General features: G+C 41.2%; 1 protein-coding gene, 1 long non-coding RNA gene and 1 pseudogene across 3 annotated transcripts in view; 2 read left to right on the top strand and 1 right to left on the bottom strand.

Annotated features, from left to right (window-relative positions):
- Window positions 1–7470, top strand: part of LOC111972706 (filamin-A-interacting protein 1) — a 47566-nt gene extending 40096 nt beyond the window's left edge. For both annotated transcript variants that reach the window (XM_023999752.2, XM_023999754.2), the window contains one exon: window positions 2491–7470. In XM_023999752.2, the coding sequence (XP_023855520.1) occupies window positions 2491–2511 (21 nt within the window). In that variant the 3' untranslated portion in view covers window positions 2512–7470. The remainder of the gene's footprint in view (window positions 1–2490) is intronic.
- Window positions 1–11363, bottom strand: LOC111972709 (uncharacterized). Its single transcript, XR_002878503.2, has 3 exons — window positions 11249–11363; window positions 1355–1434; window positions 1–1251 (listed from the first exon to the last, which is right to left on the bottom strand). It is a non-coding gene; the product is annotated as an uncharacterized lncRNA (long non-coding RNA).
- Window positions 8837–23908, top strand: LOC111972708 (cell cycle control protein 50A-like; annotated as a pseudogene).
- The last annotated feature ends 117 nt before the right edge of the window (window positions 23909–24025 follow it).

Genomic DNA, 24025 nt, shown 5'->3' with positions numbered 1-24025 from the left:
TTTATTATTCATGTGGAGATATGACAATGCAAAATCTTCTTGATGTTCACTAAACAAATGATTTAGTGAATGCAGGCGAGTAACAATCATGGAAACTTCCATAGTGCTTTATCCATACATCTATAAAATTGCTTACTGCATGTTTGGCGTACTAAGCAAAAGAAACAAAAGCCTAATCTGTAATCTTGCTTGTTCATAATACTAGTACTGTATATCCATACAAAAGGAATGAAATACTTTAGTCAATCAGAATAAAAATGTAAACTAAACTAGAATTTTCATACCTGATATTTTGGAGTAGGCTTTTATTTACATTTTAAAGGCTTCCGCACAGTTCACAGCTGCAGAGCCACAATCTGAAAGTACATAAAATCCATCACAAGGTTTGATTACCTAACAAGCAAATAAAATTAAAAACACAAGTGACCTGCAATGACAGTAAAGTGATACTGTTTGTACTTCAAACCGTTTGTTGATTAGAGTCATGCAGAGTGCTGATGGGAGAGGCTTTTCCTTGTTGAGTCATTGAACTTTACTCAGTGACTGCATCACAAATGGCAACCTATTATCTACACTGAGTGTACAACACCTGCTCTTTCCATGACAGACTGACCAGGTGAAAGCTATGATCCCTTATTGATGTCACTAAATGCACTTCAAATCAGTGTAGATGAAGGGGAGGAGACACTTTGGTCATGTTGAGAAACTGATCTGAGGAAGGGTACCTAAAAATGTCTGCAGCATTAAAAGTCCTCAAGAACATAGTGCCCTCCATCTTTCTTAAATGTAAGAAGTTTGGAACCACCAAGACTCTTCCTAGAGCTGGCCGCCCAGCCAAACTGAGCAATCGGGGGGAGAAGGGCCTTGGTCAGGGAGGTGAATGTCCTGCAAGGAGCTCGCCCCCAATGATGTATTTGGCTATCCACACCACCCTCTGTAGAGCCTTGTGGTTGAGGAAAGTGTAGTTGCCATACCAAGCAGTGATGCAGCCCGTCAAGATGCTCTCGATGGTGCAGCTGTTGAACTTCTTGAGGATCTGAGGCTCCATGCCGGAGGTTGAAGGGGAGTTGTTGTGCCTTCTACACCATGGTGTCAGTGAGATTGGTCCATGTCAGCTCCTCTGACGTGCACGCTGAGGAACTTAAAAGTTCCTCTCCACTGCATCCCAGTCGATGCAGATAGTTCTGCTGGCTTAAGATATGGTCTGATGTTGGTCTATAGCTCCCTCACCTGGACAATGGACAGCTGTATCTGAAATTGCAGAATTGGAGTGTCAAAAATAACTGAGCAGTCTTTCTGATCACTAGATGTAATGTCATTTCTATGGTAAATTATCAATGAAGTCTACATTTACCTTGACTATGTACTTACAGTAAGGTCCACTACATTTGGCTAGCGACCATTGAGGCCTACAGTATTTCCTGCAAATGGCTCCTGTTCCAAAAACAAATTAAGCAAGGATGTGAAAAGGAAGCGCTGAGGGAAAGCAGGTCACAGGTCTGGATCTCATAGCCATGCACCACTTGATTAAACACCCTCTAGACTAGAGCAATTAAGAAATACTTATTTTTTAACAAGCAGCCTCCACTCTAAAACGATAACACAAACCACAGACTACCACTCCCATGAGAACACATCCTAGTATCCTAATGAGCGGATGAACAAAGGTTTACATAAGTGAAATGAGGCAGGAAGAAAAATAACTTGCTTATGTCATGGTGCATTGGAGTGCATTCCTGAATATTCTGTCGAGCCAGCTACAGATGGAGGGTGATGGGTACCAGACCCAACTCCACCGTCTCTGTGGGGATGTCCCAAATGGCATCCTATTCCCTATATAGTGCACTACTTTTGACCAGGGCCCATAAGGCTCTGGTCAAAAGCAGTGCGCTACATAGGGAATAGGGTGCCACTTGGGACACCCACACAGAGAAGAGAAGGTGGAGTTGGGTCCATGTAGGGTCTCCCTCCAAAGAGAAGCATCTGGAAACCAGGCCAGGGACAGTAAACATGAGATAGCTGGAACACAGATTCACAAGTGAATTCCACTTTCACTCAGCTGCATCCTGATCCTGCAAATGGTCGGCTGCCTTCACTCCCCTGGGGTTGTTTGACTGACAGATTTTGGTGGATCAAAGTGTGGATGAATCTAATTTTGCACATACAAAAATCAGGAATGTTTATAAAATGTGTTACAAAAATACAAAGCTAAACAATACTCTAAATAATTGCATCGGTTGATCGACAGACTCATTCCTTGCATCCCAAATGGCACCCTATTCCCTATATAGTGCACTACTTTTGACCGGAACCCTATGGGCCTTGGTCAAAAGTTGTACACCACTGTATATAGGGAATAGGTTGCAATTTGGGACGCAACCCATACCTCTATTTGAATAATGACCCTCATGTCTTCATTGGTTGGTCTGAGTGAGGATGCAATGGCACAGTATGACTCATGGTCCTTTTATTGATTTCTTGTCCCCACAGGAAATATTGTGCACCATGTGATAGTTGAGCCCAGATGATGAGACTGTAATGTGGAACTCCTTCCTTCACCTATGACAAGTGCCCTGCATCCCTACTCTACTCTTACAGTGTGCCACCGCAACCATAGGGTCAAGCCAACAGACGACAACCATCGGAAAACAGTCAGAACTCCGCATGCAGACTGTCATGGAGATGATTTCTAACCTCAGGATACCTAACAAGGCTCTCTTCTCAATTCTGTGGGCTTTCTAATAGTATTACCTCTGGATTCTGGCTTACATCACTATGCGAAATAGCCACATGGAGTTGTATAAAAGGGGTATGCAACGTGGGGTATGTACTCTACAGTAGCTCTGGTTCAGGCTGTTACGTGCGGCTTGAGCGTTCTTCAATGGAAGGCTTGAAGACTCAAGCCGCACGTGACACCCTTGACCCGAGCTAACGCTGCAGCGGTTTGTGTGAGAGGACAGATACATACCGTACCAGTCAAAAGTTTGGAAACACCTACTCGTTCAAGGGTTTTTCTTTATTTAAAAAAAAAAAAAGTTCTACATTGTAGAATAATAGTGAAGACATCAAAAGTGTTACACAACTGTTACGCTCTCCCTGCCTGCTCCTGTGTTTGTGCTTTTACTTGCAGATTGGGGACAGGTGGAGCTGATTGGGTCGTTAAGGTGACAAGTTGCACCTGGGTTTGGAATCAACTAGGAGATAAAAGTTCCTGGTGCCCAGTCCTGGCTCTCTCGCTCCGCAAACACCATTTTGTTTTGTGATCTGCTTGATTATCTTTTTTTGATTAGGTGCACCCTTCAACACATTTTACCTTCATCCATGCATCTTCATTACACACCTCACATGCCTACTTTCATACTTCACAGGTTAGTTTGGTGGAGAGAAGACCACGAAGTCTCTTTTTCCTGTATTGTCTAGAGACACTTTGTTCTGTTCCTTGATGGGTCATCGGATTATGGAGGGGAGTTGTCTTTGCAATGTATGACTGAGAAGTTGAGGCAGACAACTTATTGTCCAGAGTTATGGTCTTTCCCCCTGTTAGGTATAGCGGAGTGTTCCCATTGGGAGCAAGTTGTGTCGTTTGTTATTTTTGTGTGGTGACAGCGGTCAAAGCAGTTGTCTCTGGAGCACATCTGTGGTTTGGGGTTGGTTACTAGCAAGCTGGTTCCTCCTTCGTGCCAGCAGGCTCTAGTGCATCAATACCTGCCGCAAAGCCACCGACGACTAGGGTTAAGTTTAACAATAGGATTTGGGGAAACTCAAGTAATACTCATCTGTTTTTGCACTGATCTGTTCATTTGGTAGTAGCATTATGGCTTCTACTGAGGATTTTGTCCGTGTTCCTTCTGAAGAGATGCTTATGCAGTTTACCAAGGAACAGTTTTTGGAGTGAGTATTATCATGTTGAGATTAGTGACAAATGTCTCAAGGATCCAGTGAGGTCTATTTTGTCAGCTAATTTGCTTTCAGCTGGTATTTTGAAGGCAGAATTGAGTGAACCTAGTCCAGCTGTATTGGCTGTACCAATTGTGTCTAGTGCTGGTTTGAGCAGAAAAAGGAGTTACTTTTAATGCAGCGAAATCATGACAGATTTAAACATCAAAAGTAACTTTATTTGAAAGGTTGAAGCAGGATACAGAGCAAGCTAAACTGCGGTTGCAACATCAGCGAGAATGATGCTACAGTGTATTTTGACCGGTAGGGGTCACTCATCTCTTAGCGCTACAGATGGCGACAATTACGTAAAGGTTAAAACTGCTGTCCTGCATACTTAAGTTGGTCCCTGACGCGTATCGACAGCATTTCAGAACGTTGAAGAAAGGTGAGAAACAGTCCCATCTTGAGTTTTCACAGGATTTAACTCAATTCAATCTTTGGTGTACTGCGTCAGCAGTCACTCGTTTTGAAGCTTTGTACAACCTGGTTGTCCTCGAACAATTTAATCTGTCCCTGATCGTCTTGCTACCTATATAAATGAGCATAAAGTGCGGACTGCATCTGAAGCTGCTGTTCTGGCAGATGCGTACGTACTGACCCCCAAAGGCAGTTTGAGGGTCCAGTTATGTGATCTTCGGGGCAGAGGAACCATTCAAGTGGATTTCAGTCAGCAAATTCCTTTGGTTCTGGTAATGAAGCATTTCCATCTAGATCTGAACATGTTTCATGTGGACAGAATGATGTAAGTAAAATCTGTATTATGGCAAAGGCCACTGGAAGAGCTAATGTCCTGTCCTTGGTAAAAAGGTCAGCAGATTGGCCAGCACAAATGTAAAACCTGTTCGTTAGCTGGGCCTGTTCATGCTAATCCTGTTGCTCAAGAATTGTCCGAACCTTTTAGTATTTATTATTCACCGTTTGTCAGAGGGTTGTGTTTCACTATTGGGATGTGCCAGTAGAGTTTCTGCGAGACACTGGTGCCTCTGAATTGTTTGTTTTGGAGTCTGTTCTGCCTTTTTGTCTGGAGACAGATACAGGAACCAGTGTCCTGATTCAAGGGATAGATTTGAATACATTGTCTGTACCCTTGCACAAATGTCAAACTTATATCTGACCTAATGCAAGGTGATGTTTCCCTTGGGGTGGGTCCCTTTCTGCCCGTTGACTGTGTTCATGTGATTTTGGATATCAACTTAGCCGGTAGTCGTGTCTGGTGTGATGCATCTCCTCTGGTGGTTTCTCATAACCCATCCCATGTAGGGATTATCGCTTAAAACCTACAGAGATTCCCGGAGTTATTCTCTACATGCGCTGTGACTCGTGCTATGAGCTGTGCTGACACTAGGGTCAAAACGGAACTTACACAACACATAGCTGAACAGTTTGATAATCAATTAAGGAGTGCTGCCCAGGGTTACTACATTCAAGATCAGTTGTTGGTGAGGAAATGGACACCTCACAGCAGAAGTTGTGGGTGACGCTATTGTTCAGATCGTGGTTCCTTCTAAGCTTCGAGATCAAGTTTTGAAAACATGATGTTTCTGGTCCCTTAGGGGTTAGTAAAAACGTATGATAAAAATTGTCATTTTTCTTGGCCTGTAATCGGAAATGTCTTTCTTTAAACATCTAAACATGCCATGTTTGTCAGCTGACTGGGAAGCCTAATCAGATTTGAAGGCCAGTCCCGCTACATACAACCTATTCCTGTTACAGGCCAACCATTTGCGCATTTGATTATTGATGGTGTTGGACCCTTACCCTGTCCTAAAGCTGGTAGCACCTACATGTTAACTGATTTGTCAGGCTACGAGATATCCTCCAGCCTATCCACTTCGGAACATAACCACTAAGTCTGTTGTGAAGGCTTTGTCACAGTTCATCTCAATTTTTGGAATACCTAAGTTGATTCAGAGTGATCAGGGTTCCAACTTCACTTCGCACATATTTGCACAAGTCTTGCAACAAATGCATATAAAACATAATCAGGCCAGTGCTTTTCATGCGTGGAGTCAAGGGGCCCTTGAGCGTTTCAGACTTTGAAGTCCCTGTCACGTGCGTACTGAATTAGAATGTGACTGGGATGAGGGGTTACCCTGGTTGCTACTCACTGTTAGAAGTATCACAAGCGTGCACGGGGTTCAGTCCTAATGACCTTGTTTTTGGTCATACTGTGCGTGGTCCCCTTGCTGTATTAAAGGAGGATTGGAAGGTGGTTGAACGTCCCCCAAATTTGTCATGTTTGTGGTTTCCGACACAGGTTGTACATAGCTTGTGAAATAGCTAAAGAAAAACTAGCATCCTCTCAGGTGAGGATAAAAAGGTTGTTTGACCGGTGAGTTGCGCCGTGACAATTTAGTCCAGGGGATCAAGTTCTGGCCCTGCTGCCCGTTGTCGGTTCTCCTTTTCAGGCTAAATTCAGCTGCCCATACACAGTTCAGATCGGACAATTGCCGAACCACAATCTGATTGCTACCCCTGAGCGCAGAAAGGCGAATCCGCTCTGCCGTGTCAATTTGTTAAAGCCCTATTATGCTTGTTTGTCTTCTGAATTGGCTAAATCAGAACAATGTGCTAAAACTGACGTGGTTAGTCCTGTTCTTTTGTTTGAATCTGTTTATCTGAGGTGAGCCACTCCACCTTCACATACACTGGCAGTGTGAGGAAGAGGGGGTGCTGGGCCCTGATGGTATTTTACAGGGTAGGTTGATGAAGTCAGAGTTCCTTTGCAAACGTGTTGGGTCACCTTTCTTATTGTGAAGCAGAGTTAACTGATTTGATCACTCACTTTCAGTCTTTGTTTGCTGACACACCTTCTTGTACACATTTAGCAGTGCACAATATTGATGTTGGGGATGCTGTCCCTATTAAACAATGTTTGTATCGTGTCATTGGAGAAGCTATGCCACTTGGACTCAGATTAAGTACATGCTAGTTAATAATATCGCTGTACCATCATTCTCCAGTTGGGCCTCCCATGTCTCTTGGTGAGCAAGCCAGATGGTTCTAAGATTTTGCAATGACTACCGGAAGGTTAAGTGTGACACAACCTGACTGTTACCCACTCCCACGGATTGCTGTCATGGGCATCCGGTGGGCCTCTATATGGTTTGTATAGTATTTGTCAACCTTTTATTAGTTTTTGATCAGTTGTATTTGTGGTTTTGTTTTTGGGTTGTTAGTGCTCAATTTTTATGGGAGGGGGTGTTACGCCCCCCTTGCTCTCCCTGCCTCCTGTGTTTGTGCTTTTATTTGCTGATTGGGTCATTAAGGTGACAAGTTGCACCTGGGTTTGGGATCAATGAGGAGTTGAAAGTTCCTGGTGCCCAGTCCTGGCTCTCTCAAGCACCATTTTGTTTTGATCTGATTATGTTTTTTGATTAGGTGCACCCTTAAACACTTACACACATTTTACCTTCATCCATGCATCTTCATTACACCCCTCACATGCCTACTTTCATACTTCACAGGTTAGTTTTCCTTTTGTAGTTTTATACTTAGTTAATTATTTAATAAATATTTGTTACTCCTTAACTGCCAATGTGTGGACTCCCTTTGTCGCCAGGTTGTGACAACTCAATTTTAGATTCTTCAAAGTAGCCACCCTTTGCCTTGATGACAGGTTGCACACACTCTTCCAACATATGCTGAGCACTTGTTCGCTGCTTTTCCTTCACTCTGCGGTCCAACTCATCCCAAACCATCTCAATTGGGTTGAGGTCGGGTGATTTGTGGATGCCAGGTCATCTGATGCAGCACTCCATCACTCTCCTTGGCCAAATAGCCCTTACACAGCCTGGAGGTGTTGGGTCATTGTCCTGTTGAAAAACAAATGATAGTGGGACTAGGTGCAAACCAGATGGGATGGCGATTCGCTGCAGAATGCTGTGGTAGTCATGCTGGTTAAGTGTGCCTTGAATTCTAAATAAATCAGTGTCCCCACCAAAGTATCATCACACCACCTCCATGCTTCCCAGTGGGAACTACACATGCGGAGATCATCCGGTCACCTACTCTGCGGCTCACAGACACGGCAGTTTGAACCAAAAATCTCAAATTTGGACTCATCAGCCCAAAGGACAGATTTCCACCGGTTTAATGTCCATTGCTTGTTTCTTGGCCCAAGCAAGTCTCTTCTTATTGGTGTCCTTTCGTGGTGGTTTATTTGCAGCAATTTGACCATGAAGGCCTGATTGAGTCTCTGAACAGTTGATGTTGGTGTGTCTTACTTGAACTCTGAAGCATTTATTTGGGCTGCAATTTCTGAGGCTGGTAACTAAAGAACTTATCCTCTGCAGCAGAGGTAACTCTGGGATGCAGTTTCATCATAGCGCTTGATGGTTTTTGAGAAGTTCTTAATGTTCTGTATTGACTGACCTTCATGTCTTAAAGTAATGATGGACTGTCATTTCTCTTTGCTTATTTGAGCGGGCCTTGCCATAATATGGACTTGGTCTTTTACCAAATAGGGCTATGTTCTGTATAACACCCAAACCTTGTCACAACAACTGATTGGCTCAAACGCATTAAGGAAAGAAATTCCATATTAACTAAAGGCACACCTGTTAATTGAAATGCATTCCAGGTGACTACCTCGTGAAGCTGGTTGAGAGTGCCACTTTTTTGTTTACTACATTATTCCATATGTGTTATTTAATACTTTTGATGTCTTCGCTATTATTATACAATATAGAAACGAGTAAAAATTAAGTTAAACCCTGGAATGAAATGAGTAGGTGTGTCCAAACATTGGACTGGTACTGTACATATTGGGACCATCTTAACGACTGCATTCAGACTTCTCCAAAAGTTGCATTGCATGTGTGCCACTAACTTTCTCATAAAAACCAGAACAGTGAATCATTCTAAATTTGGTTTTAATAAGAGTTTGTGAAAAAAAAAAAAAGCACTGTTAAAAAGTTTTAAATACATTTAAAATGGAATGATATAAAATTGCCAGCATAAAAAAGATGACGCATTGCTGTTGAACCGGACTTCGTTATAGTAGGCCTAGAGTAAGGGTAGCTTAGAGGGCTTGGGTTTTACAAATATGAAATGGGGAAAATAAACAATTGTTACAGGAGATTAACTTCTAAATACGGGGTTCACCGGTATTAAGCTCTCATTTCATGAAGGGCATGTAGCCTACGTCATTGGAGGGGTTTTACGCACGTCCAAAGCATAGCTAAAATAATTTAGGCCTGCTTATAAAAAGGGAACGTCAGCTCACTGTTGTTTCTCACAAACTTGATATTTGAATAAAGCTTTGGTGATTAAGATTCATTTCCAAGCAGTCTCACGAGCCAAACACTTTATCGATGGTCTTGACAGGACAAAAAGAAGACATTCAAATAAAACAAATGGTGGGAAAGGTGTTATGTTTATAAATACGAAATATATAGGCCCCAAATCACATGTTCCTTGCATGTCACAGCTGGATAAGTTGCGACTCTGCTGTCAATGTATGCCATAACCAACTGTTACTGCTAAAACCAGCTCTTGGTTGGCCTGAAATATCCCAACCAGTGCTGCCTGAAATTAGTACTTTGGATCATGTTAACATGCCTCAAATATTTCCACCCTTCCCATCTGAGCGCAAGCATGGTGATGTTTGACAGGTAAATTGTCAAACCTGGCATTAGGGCTGGAAAATAAGGAAGTCCTGAGGACATATGAATAAAAATATATATTCCCTCGTTATTTCGATCACTAAATAACAAAAGTAATTTTGTACGATCACAAGATAGCTTGTTACATAAAACAGGCATCGAGGCATTCAGTTACTTTTCGGTTGAATGTTAGAATGGGCTAAACGAGTGCCTTAAACGACAGTGTGTTATGATCGTTGGTGCCAGGCGCGCTGGATCCAGTATCTCAGAAACGGCCGCCCTCCTGTGCTTTTCACTCACGACAGTGTCTTGGGTTTACCGAGAATGGTGCGACAAACACAACATCAGCGCCAACCTGTGGGTGAGAACAGCTTGTTGATGAGCGGGAGGTTGAAGAAGGGCAAGTATCGTGCAAGCTAACAGATGGGCCACAAACAGACAAATAATAACGCAGTACAACAGTGGTGTGATCCTGGTCATGGATGGGGTGTTGCAGCAGAAGACCACACCAGGTTCAACTCCTATCAGCTAAAAACAAGAAGAAGCGGCTCCAGTGGGCACACGATCACCAACCCTGAATAATTGAGGCGTGGAAAAACTTTAACTGGAACATTACAGCGAGTTCCATTTACTTGAGTCTCCAGACCTCATCCCAATAGAGCATCTTTGGGATGAGATGGAATGGGCGGTTCACAGCATGAATGTACCGCCGTCCAATCTGTAGCAATTGCGTGATGCCATCACATTAGCAAGGACCAACATCCCTGTGGAACTTTTCAGGCTGTTCTGGAGGGAAATGGGGATCTGACCCGGTACTAGACTGGTGTACCTAATAAACTGGCCAGTGAGCGCATCTTTCTATTACGTGTGGGAATAGTTTGGAACAGTTTACCAAAATTAAAGTATCTTGGGGCTGGTTTGCTGGTGTTTTTACAGTATTTAATGCCCAAAAATAAATCAAATAACTTAGGTGGGCAAATATCAAATTCCACTTGCGGTCCACCATTTGGGGAACTCCGCAGTATGCTCTAAATGGTCATTTATGTTAAGAATCCAGATAATCAGGCACAGTTGTCAAAGGATGACCCATGTATGCAATATCAGCTGGTTATGTTTGCAACAATTAACCTGAAAATTCAAATGGTTTGTCATTATTTGAGAGTTCATAAATTGATCTCCTACTAGACCGATAAATGGTTTTGGTCTATTCGGGTCAGGAAAATATTCAATATCAATTTATTGGGAAAAACAAATGAGAATTATAAAATAATTATATAATTCATTGACTTTTAATTAATCTCCTGAATTGAATCAGACATTAGCTATAGTATGAATGATAATATTTGCCACAAAGAAACGTTTATCATATTTTATGTAATCACGTATTTTCGCTTCGCAGTACGCAAGTTTGTAAAAACTTCCTGACTTGATTGTTTAACGTCGGGCAAGCCATCTTTTAATATAAAACATAGTTATATATGGAGAAATAACCTATAGCACAAATATATCAGCGTTTTCTCAGCTAAACTGTTAGCTTCTTCAGCTTCAGCGAGACGACCCAAAATAGCTGACACACTGGTTGTTTTCGGTCAGAAGCCATGATGGCGTCGAGCTACAACGCGAAGGAGGAAGGCGGTTACATCGCCGTACCTGTGGGACCATCAATAAAAAGTCCGATAACACAGCGTTTTAACAACGATTACCTGCTTGGCAACCCATTCTGACAGCAGGCACAGTTCTCCCAGCTTTCTTCGTTATCCGTCTCATCTAAAGCCCCATTGGTATAGGACTCTACGTCACGTCTAACAACATCAAGCGTTTGGGCAGGTTGTCACTAGTTACCACTATTCTGGGTACCAGTCTTTAGCTAACATTCCACTCCTTGCCATTGCCAAGGTGACTTACCATTCGGCAAACTCAACGTGCAGCTTGATTTACGGCGGAGTTGGTTGTTGGAAATAACATTAAAGTAATATTTTCCATGATCACATGTGGAGCCTCGAAATTAGAATTAGAAGTAAAAAAACATTTAGCTGTTAGCTAGGCAAGTTGTTGTATTTTGATGCTTAAAGTGGCACTGACAGCGTTTTAACTACTTTGCAGATATGAAACAATCATATCAGTCAAAAATATCAAATTCTCAGTATGCTTAAACCAACTTTATAAGCTGTTTTAAAAATGGATTGATTCAAAATGCCATTATACAGTATAGAGTAAGGCATTGTTGGCAGAATATATGGATGCAGTTAAATGCATGATTAATATAATTGATCAATGCATTTCTTGGTAGTCCAATATAAATATTGCTATCAGGTTCTAAATCACAGCTGGCCTGGTACACTGTTTGCTGCCTCCACCCATTCGGGATGCACTGTTTCAGTTTCAATAACTCAATATTTTTTTACAAAAACGGACGATTTTAACTAAGGCTGGAAATGTCAATGCGATGATCGCAAGTCGGTCATAACGTGGCTAATGGCCTAGCGCACATGTGTCAAACACAAGGCCCGCGGGGCGAATAGGACACACAAACAAGCATGAATAGGACACACAAACAAGCATAAATGAGTAATCTACTTTATGAAATTACAGCCTGATGCGCTCACGTAGGTGAATTCAACTTCAATTGCACTGCTTTCGTGCGTGCATGCAGTGGAGGGAAAGTGTAGACAAATGCAATCCTAGCCAGGCTACTAAAATGTTGCAGTGTGTCATCGATATTTTAAAGCTTGACAATCAATAACCAAAACTAAACCTGCAACAAAACACCATGAAAAGGAGAAACATGTGGGCCTTTTACAGCAATATTTGAGGAGTAACCTAGGCAGGCAGCAATGCTGCATTCAACTGCACCGGTGATCCATGCAGTGCAATTTTTTTTTCAAATGTTCAAATGTTACAACATAACTATTGTTATGTTTTTATTTTGAATTATTAATTACTTTTTGATTAGGGTCGCAGCATATTATACACATCTGCAAACATAGCAAAGGATGGACTAATATTTATTTTGTTTTAATATGCTAAAATGCTATATACAGCATCTTATGTACATAAGTGGACATTATAAAGGGCCATATAATTTCTAATAAATCAATGGCCAGTTTGAGTCGCAGTTGCACGACCCAAAAACAAATAGGCTATATCTGGCCCGCGAATTCAGTGTTTTTTTTCTTCTCAATATCCCCGTGCGCTGATTGAGTTTGACACCCCTGAGCTAGCCTATCTATTTATGTAGCTATTTATTTAGCAAGCTTTTAACACAGAGCCTAACTTTAGTTAGCTAGCTGCTGGGAGGATGTCATTGGAAAAGTGGGTGAGTGACCAACTTTTTCCCCTCATATGTTTTTTCGGTGGCTTACAGCTAGAGATGCAGGTGTCATTTGGTTAGCTAGCAAGAAATGTGAATCGCTTTGCTAGCGATGCTGAACTTGAACGACTGTTATCCATAGTTAGCATACCTCTTAGTTGTCAATCAAATGTATTTGGCATTGATCAAATGGTCAGGCAGGCAAGTTCCCATTCAGTTGTCAAAACGTGGGTTGGGACAAGAATGCATTGGCAGGCAAGATGCAGAAGGACGAGCAGGCTATTTTTCCCAATCGTTTCAGTGCAACTTTGACGGCGAACTAGTTGAAAAGTTTGAGAGCTTATCTAATTACCCCTTTTTAGATTTTAGCTGATCTCACTTTGGCTAGCATTAGTTGTTGATGTGTATAGGCAACTGAGGGAGAAGCCTACCTTCATGTTTTTATAATCAATAGGAACTGTGAAGTTCCCAAATATAAGAGGACTCCCGTGGTATAGACATGTTTGCAGAAATCATTCAGATTGCTTTTAGCGAATACATTCTAAAGTTGCGCTGTTGCTACTGCCTGTAAACACACAGTCCAGTTCAAAGTGAATGTCAGGCCGGTGTAGCAAATTGATTATTTGCATATAGGCCTACTGAAGCTCTGATTGGCTATGGGTCACCGGTCTACGCAGGGGCGAAAATCTGAGATCAACCTTGGAGGGGACAATTACATAAAATTTTCTCAAGAGCAATTCCTGAGGGGGACACCAAAAGTAGTGCTGTAACACATAGCATACGTTGTTAAATGTATATTGAGGAACCATAATTCCTACAACTGGATAATTGATAGGTACAGTAGTTAACTGAAGGGTTTTCCCAACTTGTTCAAATGTTTAAATCATTATATAATTCTACTACTAATAATAGTTATAGCAGTGCTCCTTACCAGTCCAGTATGTATGCAGGTATTCGTACTTACAACCAGCAATATCAAGAAAGGTCAGTAGGTGACAATGGTACTGTACACTGTATGGGTGTAGTTTTCATAAATACAATGAACATGGTGTGATCACATCTAAAAGAATCTCCATTGAGAACCATCACAAAGTTGGTCTCCGTATTGAATTGACCTTTTAATTTGACTTTTTCTGATACATTTATATAGTCATTAAATATGTGCACCTGGCCTGAGTTTACAATATCTTTGCAAGAACAAAAAGCTTAAAATAAGTACAGTTCTAAAAGCAAAATAACTACTTCAATGAAAAACCCAAATAAATCAAACAAAATATCCTTCAGTCAGTGTCTCAACTCTTCAAACAGCAGCTATGGACAAGTATGTCGCACAAAGTATGCAATTTTAAATAAAATAACATGAAATAAATKATTTGTAAGTGTACTGAAAACTACTAAACAAAAGAACAACTATCAATTACACCATGGGTTCTCAAACAAGGGTCCATGGACTAATTGCAAGGGGTCCGTGAAATAAAAAAGTGTAATGAATGTAGTCAGTACCACAAGGTTTCCAGTAAGTTTACATWTAATATAGAGGGGGTGGAGGTSCCTGAGGACCGCTCAAAACCTTGCCTGCCTTGCCTCAAAATATGCAGGGGTTCCAGTACCCCAAAAAGGTTGAGAACCACTGCTATACACACTACTGAACAAAAGAACCGAGCATATGTTTGCGGGTTTCCTCAACAACACATCAGTTGGCACTTTCGCAATGCCCTCGCCTGTTGTCTCCGACACCCTGTATAGCCCAATAAACTCCTTGTGAGGGACATGGTCATGGTCAACATAACGCAGACAGACATTCTCCTGTTCAGCACCAGAGACATCTTGAGTACCATCAACAATTAATGAAAATTGTACAATCGAGAGAACCTTAATCTAGCTGCAATGCCTCGAATGACTATTGCCATGATGTTCAGAATTTCATTCTGTGCTTTGGGGCCTGTGTACATTGTGGTACGCTCTGTTAACCACTTCAGTAAAATGGGATCATCCTCTTCTGCCCTAAGTTTCAAAATCTGGTATAAATTCCCACTGTCATCTGTGTGGCCTCTAAAGGCTTGTCCCTGTCTTACTACATGCGCACCGAACTAACAATTTTCATCAAGCATGCCTTGCGTCATCCTGCTGTTTACCCACGCGCTGGACATAACTGGACACTGATTGGATTTAGCTGGTGTGCTGTTACAATTACACAAGTGGCGGTGGGTTTGGCAATTTTGATGTGCTGTGAATTTTCAATGGCTTTCTCCAGTTCCTAAATCCTGCACTAATGAAGGCAGCATCAGCTCTTTGCCAAAAGATGGCTGGCTTGAAAACCCTTGGCTAAAGTGAAACACAACACTCCTTTTATTGATGGATTATAATGTAAGCCAGGGGAACACGCGAAACCATCTCTCTTGAAACGTCAACACTCTGTTGGCAAGAGTTTCGGTTCTATAATATGTGGGTGTGGCTGATATGTTTTGTGCCATCACTGTGGAGAACTGGACAATGCTGTGCCACTGTCCCCTATACTGGTGCTGCTGGGCAACAAGGGTGACACTTGGTCCTGCCGTGGCTGTTTAGCTGGTGTGCTGTTACAATTACAAAGTGGCGGTGGGTTTGGCAATTTTGATGTGCTGTGAATTTCAATGGCTTTTCTCCAGTTCCTAAATCCTGCACTAATAGAGCAGCATCAGCTCTTTGGCCAAAAGATGGCTGGCTTGAAAACCCTTGGCTAAAGTGAAAACACAACACTCCTTTTATTGATGGATTATAATGTAGCCAGGGGAATCGCGAAACCATCTCTCTTGAAACGTCAACACTCTGTTTGCAAGAGTTTGCGGTTCTATAAATTGTGTGGTTATCTATATGGTTTGTGCCATCACTGTGTAACTGGACAATGCTGTCCACTGTCCCCTATACTGGTGCTGCTGGCAACAAGGGTGACACTTGGTCCTGCCGTGGCTGTGACATTGTCCTCTGAAGTCTCTCTCCTGGCTCTTTCCCTTTCACTACCCTAAATGACTCAGTCTGTCCCTAGAAAATAAATAATGTTTGCCGTACTCCTAACTACCCGGTACCCAAAAATACACAATTAATCACAACAGCAATACCAATGCCGTAAACAATCTTATTTAGTCACCCCTAAGTGAGAGTGGGGGTATCCATGGCATTTTCCAATTATGTCCCTATTTTACAAGTCAAAAAAATTGAGAACCTTTCATAAATGTTGCCAAACAAAGACTCAACAAACTTACCTGAGACTCCCTGTCTGCCAGTCTGTCCCTGCATATCTGTCCCCAGCTCTGCTGTCTGTGTGCCATCTGTTGCCTGCTCTGCCTAATGACATCATTGTGAAAAACTTTCCATTAGCATTCACTTCTTTCTTATGAACATTTTATCAACTAGTCTTTGAGATATTAGGATACTAGAGTTCTTACTATGCGTTTTGGTGTACTGAATACTACTATGTCCGTCTTCTTCTATGTTCGCCATTTTTCTACCTGGCTGGCTGGCTGCTAGCTGCACACACACACATTTACACAACACATGCTGCAACCTTTGTAATTTAATAGTTTGTTTCATATTGGCTCTCCAACAATAGCTGAATTTGTAAAGCTAGCGAGCACCCAATTCGTTTCTGTGTGTTTGCTATAATCTTTGCTACCTGGTTAAATAAAGGTTAAATAAAAAAAATAAAAAAAGTTCACTAGCGACAATTTATCTTTTGCAACGAGACCATATATATATTTAAGACAATGGTAGAAGAGAGTGTAGTTCTGTCTGTTCAGTTTGGACTTCAGTTTATCGCTAACCTTATCACAGGGACGTCGAAGCACTACAGCTGCATGCTGATCTTGGAATAAACTGATGATAGCAAAGATTCCATCTTTGACGACGCCACATAAATGGAATAGGTACTAGCTGATTTGTACTTTAGTTTGCGCGCCAGCTCGCCAAATTCAGCTAGTGTGTGAACCCTGCCAACATAAAAATAAATAATACATTGCTATGGACCTGCTATGTATGAGATTAACCTCACGTCAGTTACGTACATGTCCCTTTCGGACAGTAGTTACGAACCCTCTATTACCTTGCCAGCTAAAGAACTGGCAGTGGATCAAACCATTGTGAGGCGAAAGGGCGGGGGGGGTCGCAATCTTTTGAAACTTAAACGCGCTATTAAGTGTCTATAATCAGCACAAGTGCTTTCTGCGTATTATTAATATTATTGAAATTACATAGTTATGTTTACAGTGATATATTGGGGGACAAATCATAATTTTCCCAAGATGGGGGGGTCGTGTCCCCCCGTCCCCCCTGGGATTTCCGCCTATGGGTCTACGTAGAGTCGGCCCTGGACAAGACAGGTTTTATTTACTGAAGTGTCTTCATTTTGCAAGAGCATGGCCACTTTCTCACTATTACTATATAATCTTCACTAATGCCTTACTAATAGTAATCCCAAACATTCTATGAATTTATGAAAATGTGAAAATGACCATATCATATTTCAGAAAGATTTAAAAAGGTGTCATTCTTCCTGGGGGTGTATATGAAAAGGTTTTTACAAGGTTTCATGTTGCCAAAACGCTATCAAGTCTCACTTTAAAATCAAAGCATGAAGGTTTTGTGGTTGGAATTGCATATGTATTTAGTTGAGAATTTAGATGTTAACTAGCTACTTTTGACAGACTGGTTACCTCTGTTCTCCTCAAGCTCATTATAGAATGTTCATATTTGAAAATGGCAGAAAGGCAAATCTGTTTAACAATGAAAAGGATTGGAATGTTAGCCAAAGAGACTGGTACTCAGGCTGTTGCCACAATGTCAAAATTGGCTATAATTGTAAGTCATAAAAACCCCCAGCTTATCTACTATTCAAACAAAGCCACATATATTTGTGTGACAAATTATAATACTACCTAGTAACACACATGGTTGATATTACTAGTTTATCTAGCGTGTCCTGCGTTGCATATAATCGATGCGGTGCGCATTCGCGGAAAAAGGACAGTCGTTGTGCCAACGTGTACCTAACCATAAACATCAATGCCTTTCTTAAAATGAATACACACGTATATATTTTTAAACCTGCATATTTAGTTAATATTGCCTGCTAACATGAATTTCTTTTAACTAGGGAAATGGTGTCACTTCTCTTGCAACAGAGTCAGGGTATATGCAGCAGTTTGGGCCGCCTGGCTCGTTGCGAACTGTGTGAAGACTATTTCTTCCTAACAAAGACAGCCAACTTTGCCAAACGGGGGATGATTTAACAAAAGCGCATTTGCGAAAAAAGCACAATCGGTGCACGACTGTACCTAACCATAAACATCAATGCCTTTCTTAAAATCAATACACAGAAGTATATATTTTTAGACCTGCATATTTAGCTAAAAGAAATCCAGGTTAGCAGGCAATATTAACCAGGTGAAATTGTCACTTCTCTTGCGTTCATTGCACGCAGAGTCAGGGTATATACAACCGTTTGGGCCGCCTGGCTCGTTGCAAACTAATTTGCCAGAATTTTAAGTAATTATGACATAACATTGAAGGTTGTGCAATGTAACAGGAATATTTAGACTTATGGATGCCACCCGTTAGATAAAATACGGAACGGTTCCGTATTTCACTGAAAGAATAAACGTTTTGTTTTCGAGATGATTGTTTCCGGATTCGACCATATTAATGACCTACGGCTCGTATTTCTGTGTGTTATTATGTTATAATTAAGTCTATGATTTGATAGAGCAGACTGACTGAGCGACGGTAGGCACCAGCAAGCTCGTAAGCATTCATTCAAACAGCACTTTAGTGCGTTTTGCCAGCAGCTCTTCGCTGTGCTTCAAGCATTGCGCTGTTTATGACTTCAAGCCTATCAACTCCCGAGATTAGGCTGGTGTAACCGATGTGAAATGGCTTTGTAAACTAAAGGTGTGTTTAGAATTATTTTTGTTGTATTAATGCTATTTAATCTCTCCTCAGACTAATATTATTCTGTTTGTCCTGTGGGTACCTTTGCCACTGTTCCACCCCTTGTGTATTGCGCTGTCATGGTGTATTTGTTAGCTGGGTGTGCGCTAATAGCGTTTCAAACGTCACTCGCTCTGAGACTTGGAGTAGTTGTTCCCCTTGCTCTGCATGGGTAACGCTGCTTCGAGGGTGGCTGTTGTTGATGTGTTCCTGGTTCGAGCCCAGGTAGGGGCGAGTAGAGGGACTGAAGCTATACTGTTACACTGGCAATACTAAAGTGCCTATAAGAACATCCAATAGTCAAAGGTATATGAAATACAAATCGTATAGAGAAAAATAGTCCTATAATTCCTATAATAACTACAACCTAAAACTTCTTACCTTGGGATATTGAAGACTCATGTTAAAAGGAACCACCAACTTTCATATGTTCTCATGTTCTGAACAAGGAACTTAAACGTTAGCTTTCTTACATGGCACATATTGCACTTTTACTTTCTTCTCCAACACTTTGTTTTTTGCATTATTTAAACCAAATTGAACATGTTTCATTATTTATTTGAGGATAAATTGATTTTATTTATGTATTATATTAAGTTAAAATAAGTGTTCATTCAGTATTGTTCTAATTGTCATTATTACAAATAAATAAATAAAAATCGGCCGATTAATCGGTATCGGCTTTTTTGGTCCTCCAATAATCGGTATCGGCGTTGAAAAATCATAATCGGTCGACCTCTAATTTCTATGCTTCCCGTTAAGTTTAGATTTTGCGTCTTACTTTTGGGTTTGTACACCAACTTCAAACAGCTGAAAATATAACATTTTTGGTTATGGAAAATATTTCACTGCTGTTTGATGGACAATGATCCTCTACACTATACTTGCTTGTTTAGTGTAGAGATTTGTTGCAACAGTCTGCTGCAACCTGAATGCAATACGCAACATCCGGGACTAGCATTCCTAGGCATTAGCCACTCTAGCATGGTTTTGGAAAATGGTGTTTCATAAAGAAAGCATATTTTCCCAGTTCCCCCTCACCATTAAATATAGTTTGAGTAAATTGACACTTTTTTGCAGCCTGAATGGAGAATGTTTTAGGTACTAACCGGTCCACCAGGGATATGAGTGTATTGCCTGCTGCATACAATGCGTTTGGACTGTAAAATGAAACGACTCATTATCGCCATCTGCCGGCCTTTGGGATAACCAGCAACCTGCTCCCATGTGTAGCAAGCTAGCTACTCAACAAGCCCAAAGAGAAGGGGTCCCAAACTAGCTACAGATTGTAACACCAGATAATTTGATTTAACCAAGAACATTTGGTATCCATTATCCTGGGAGTTACAGGTTAGGTACTGTTTGGTGTAGCAAAGCACATGTTTGACCAACCTTAACTCGATGATACTGTCTTCTGTCTTCTGTTTTGAGTTTGGAAAATGCTCCATTATTAAAATATATATACAGATTTTTTTTTCTCCATGAAGTAATCCAACAATGTGTACGCCGCCATCTTGTCTATTTCAAGTTCTCTCATTGATCGAGACAGGTGTCTGTCATCATGACATATGGCACTTTGGGGTGGACCCACCTGTCTAAATCGATGAGAGTAGACTTCAAATAGACAAGATTGCGGAGTGCACGGTCGGATTACTTCATGGAGCAAAACTTTTGAATTTACATATGTGCTTGTTTGAACCTTTTACCAATTTTAGCATCAAAATATGTGCCATTCACTTGTATATATGCTTCTACCACTGTCGTTTTAAATGATTGTTATCAATAAAGAATATAAACTTGAACAAGTCCGATCAAGGTTATGTATTTGACGCCAGGTGCACCATTAAAATAATGTTAATGGCTCTCATCATTCCCCCAGAGGCAGCAGATTGCTAGCTATTTGGAAATGATGTTTGGATGTACACATCACATCTAATTACAGATTGATTATACTGGGACTGAGAAGTCCAGCCCATGCTTCGACTGCTCCCAGAGCTTTAGTTGGAACAGCACAAGACAATGCACCTGTGCACTGCCCATCTCTGGAACAGCCTTTTGAAGTAAGTCTAAAGCATGACGTCTCAATCACTCAGTTTGTGCTGTATTCATATGTTGCACCTCTGTCACTCGGTCGCGTCATGCCATTGTTATGAACTTTCTTGAGCCGCCCTCTACAGGTGATGCCATAGCTGTGCCCTAAAGTCGTGATAAACCCAGTCTTTCTGGACGGAGGCTAACTACTGTTTTGTCTAAATTACACTAGTGCCAGGAAATACAATGAATTTCTTAAAGTAGTCCAAATATTTAGTAGGAAACAACTTTGCCAGCATTATCATGTCGTCAAATTTACTTCAGACAGATGACCGTGTAGTCATTAGCTAGCAAAGTTTGTCAAAAATAGCTAGCAATGCTTATACTGCATATAAAGTCAATCTGGCGACATCATAATATGTTTTTCCTACTAGTTATGTCTCCTTTTGAATGTCATGTAGTTCCAAGCCGCTGTAATGCGCTTTTAAAGAAATCTTCATCAGCGCTCATTGATGCATTGAGCAGAATGCTCAGTCGGACATCAGTCCAAAATGAACAACATTGTAACGAAACATGCAACCCATGAATACAGGTACCCTTCAATTGAAAATGAATCTTCATAAACATAGAATAATAGAATTTTGTCTCAACAGAGCAATGTCTTCATGTATTATGGCCTGTCCAACTTCTACCAAAATCACCGGCGCTTTGTCAAGTCCAGGGATGATAGCCAACTGAATGGGGACCCCACCTCTCTAATGGTACATGAACAGGGGTTCTGTACCAATGTAACATTTTGACACTGTGCATTCCTGAATATCTGCAATGACTTTTGACTAATCATCATCAGCTTTACGTGTTCAGTTATTTGACATATTCCTCAAATTGTCAAGATGTCATGTTCTGTGCTATGACCTACATGCAACATTACCTGTCTGCTTGTAATGTCCACAGAACCCTAGTAAGGAGTGTGAGCCTTTCGCTCGCAATGAAAACATGCCCATTGCGCCATGTGGTGCCATCGCCAACAGCATTTTTAATGGTAAGACAGTTCTGTCCTTTTTTTTAGGTCAGAATTACAAGGATTGCAATAAGAGCAGCTCCGTTTAATCAGGATCTCTATCCTCAGACACTTTGGAGCTGTGTTACATTGACCCTAATGGCACAAGAATCCAAATTCCTCTGATGGGCATCGCTTGGTGGACAGACAAGCATGTGAAGTTCAGGAACCCAGGAGGTAACCCCAACCTCACAAGAGCTTTCCAAGATAAGCAAGCATTCAGAAGAATTGTTACCATTGAAGTTGATAAGGAGTCTCACTGTCTTTTCCTAGGAAACTCACGGTAATTTCCTCCCCCAGGAACAACCAAGCCGATCAACTGCCGCAAGACTGTCTATGAGCTGGACACAGACGCTGAAAATAATGACATCATCAATGAGGACTTTATTGTGTGGATGCACAAAGCTGCCTTCCCCGTCTTCTGTAAGCTGCACCGTATTATCCAGAAGAAGAACAATGTGACGCCGACTCTTCCCCGGGGCAACTACACCCTGGAAGTCACCTACAGTATCCTTTCACAGGCAGCTGTTCAAATGATACAGATTTACAGGAAGTTTGGGTTTGTGGAATGATGGCTTGTGATGTAGTAGTTTTTTTTTCTCCCCAAATCAGTCATTGTCATAATAGGTCAGACAGACCAGGTCGATGTCCAGCCGTGTGCAGTAGGTGGCCGTTCCTTCACTTGCTATAACAATAGGTACCACCTGCTGGATGTAGATGGATGCTGGCTTTCTTTGTCGCTTCCACTAATATAGACTAACATATTCATAATGAGTCCACTTTTTTTTTGTATGATACATTAAGAGCCTTATTGCTACAGAGTTCTTCGGTTAGTCAGATGTTAAATGGGTCTGAAGTTTAACATTTTTTTCAACCTTAATGAGTTGATCCCAGACTATCCTGTTTGTAGCTTTGAGGGGTGGAAGCGTGTGATCCTGAGTACCGTCTCCTAGATGGAGGGCAAGGACCTTTTCCTGGGCATCGCCTACATCACTGTGGGCTCCGCCTGCTTCTTCCTGGGGGTGGTCCTCCTCATCCACCACAAATATGGCAGCCGCAACCACAGCGCTGATATCCCTAACTAAAGATGTCCTGTATGCATGTTGCATGCTGGCTAGCAGAGGAAGCGAACATAACCAGTGGCTAATTACAAGCTCTGGTGGGACCCTTGTGCCTGGCTTGTGTACTGTATGTAAGAATGGGCTGCTTGTCAAAAGTGCTGTGAAAGTATTGGATGAGTAAAGATGTCAGGGGAAAGTTGCGATGAAGTGGAAGTTCTCTCGTATTTATTTTTCATGGTCAAAGCTATGCAGTTATGTACTGTAGGCAGTTTTGCTGTCAAGTCGTTGTAATGGCAGTAAGTTGAAATTGAATGACGCTACATCGATGTGAAAATTCTATTGCAGATCAGTTTTAATGCAGAAATATGTGTATGTCAGTCATAGATGTTTAGTTCTAAATGAATAAATTATTTTAAAGAATGTTTGAATACAGTCAAGCAAATCTGAACTTTCTGTTAGGCTAGAATTGCTTCAAGTTAAGGCTATAGACTTTTGGTTTTTCGTACAAGTGTTATGGAATGCTTGCGTTGTATGTACTTCTATTCTCAGTATATACAGTAATGATGTTTAGCTGCCTGGAATATGCAGAGCTTGAGTCAAGTATATGTAATATTACACAACCTTGAAAATGACTTTCTTTTTCAGGGACCAAAGCTTTATTCATGTACAGTAGCCTGGGTGCCAGTCTCTCTGCTCTCTTGCTAACTCCTTATGGAATTGTCATGCCAAACATGTTTGGCTTGACAATGGAGTAGGGAAAAGCACAAACAGATCTGGGACCAGGCTACTGTTCATGTTAGACTACGGAAAAACCTCCATATTCGTTTTCTTACTAAGACTGCTGCAAATTGAAATATGTTTTGCACTTTAGAGTTGCCATGGATTTATTACCTGGAGATTCTATGTCTGTTGCTTGACAAATAAAATGTCTGAACAACTCATCATTTTGTTTAGTCACCTGCTTTTATTTAGAAATGTTTTGAGATGGACCTTTGTTGTGAAATGGAAAAAGTGAATACGTATACAAACAAATCATTTGTCAATCTTGAGGCAGTTT

This window comes from Salvelinus sp. IW2-2015, linkage group LG14 (assembly GCF_002910315.2).
Source record: "Salvelinus sp. IW2-2015 linkage group LG14, ASM291031v2, whole genome shotgun sequence".
NCBI lineage: Eukaryota > Metazoa > Chordata > Actinopteri > Salmoniformes > Salmonidae > Salvelinus > Salvelinus sp. IW2-2015.
The sequence above is the reverse complement of the archived record's forward strand: the minus strand, read 5'-3'. Positions and strand labels throughout refer to the sequence as shown.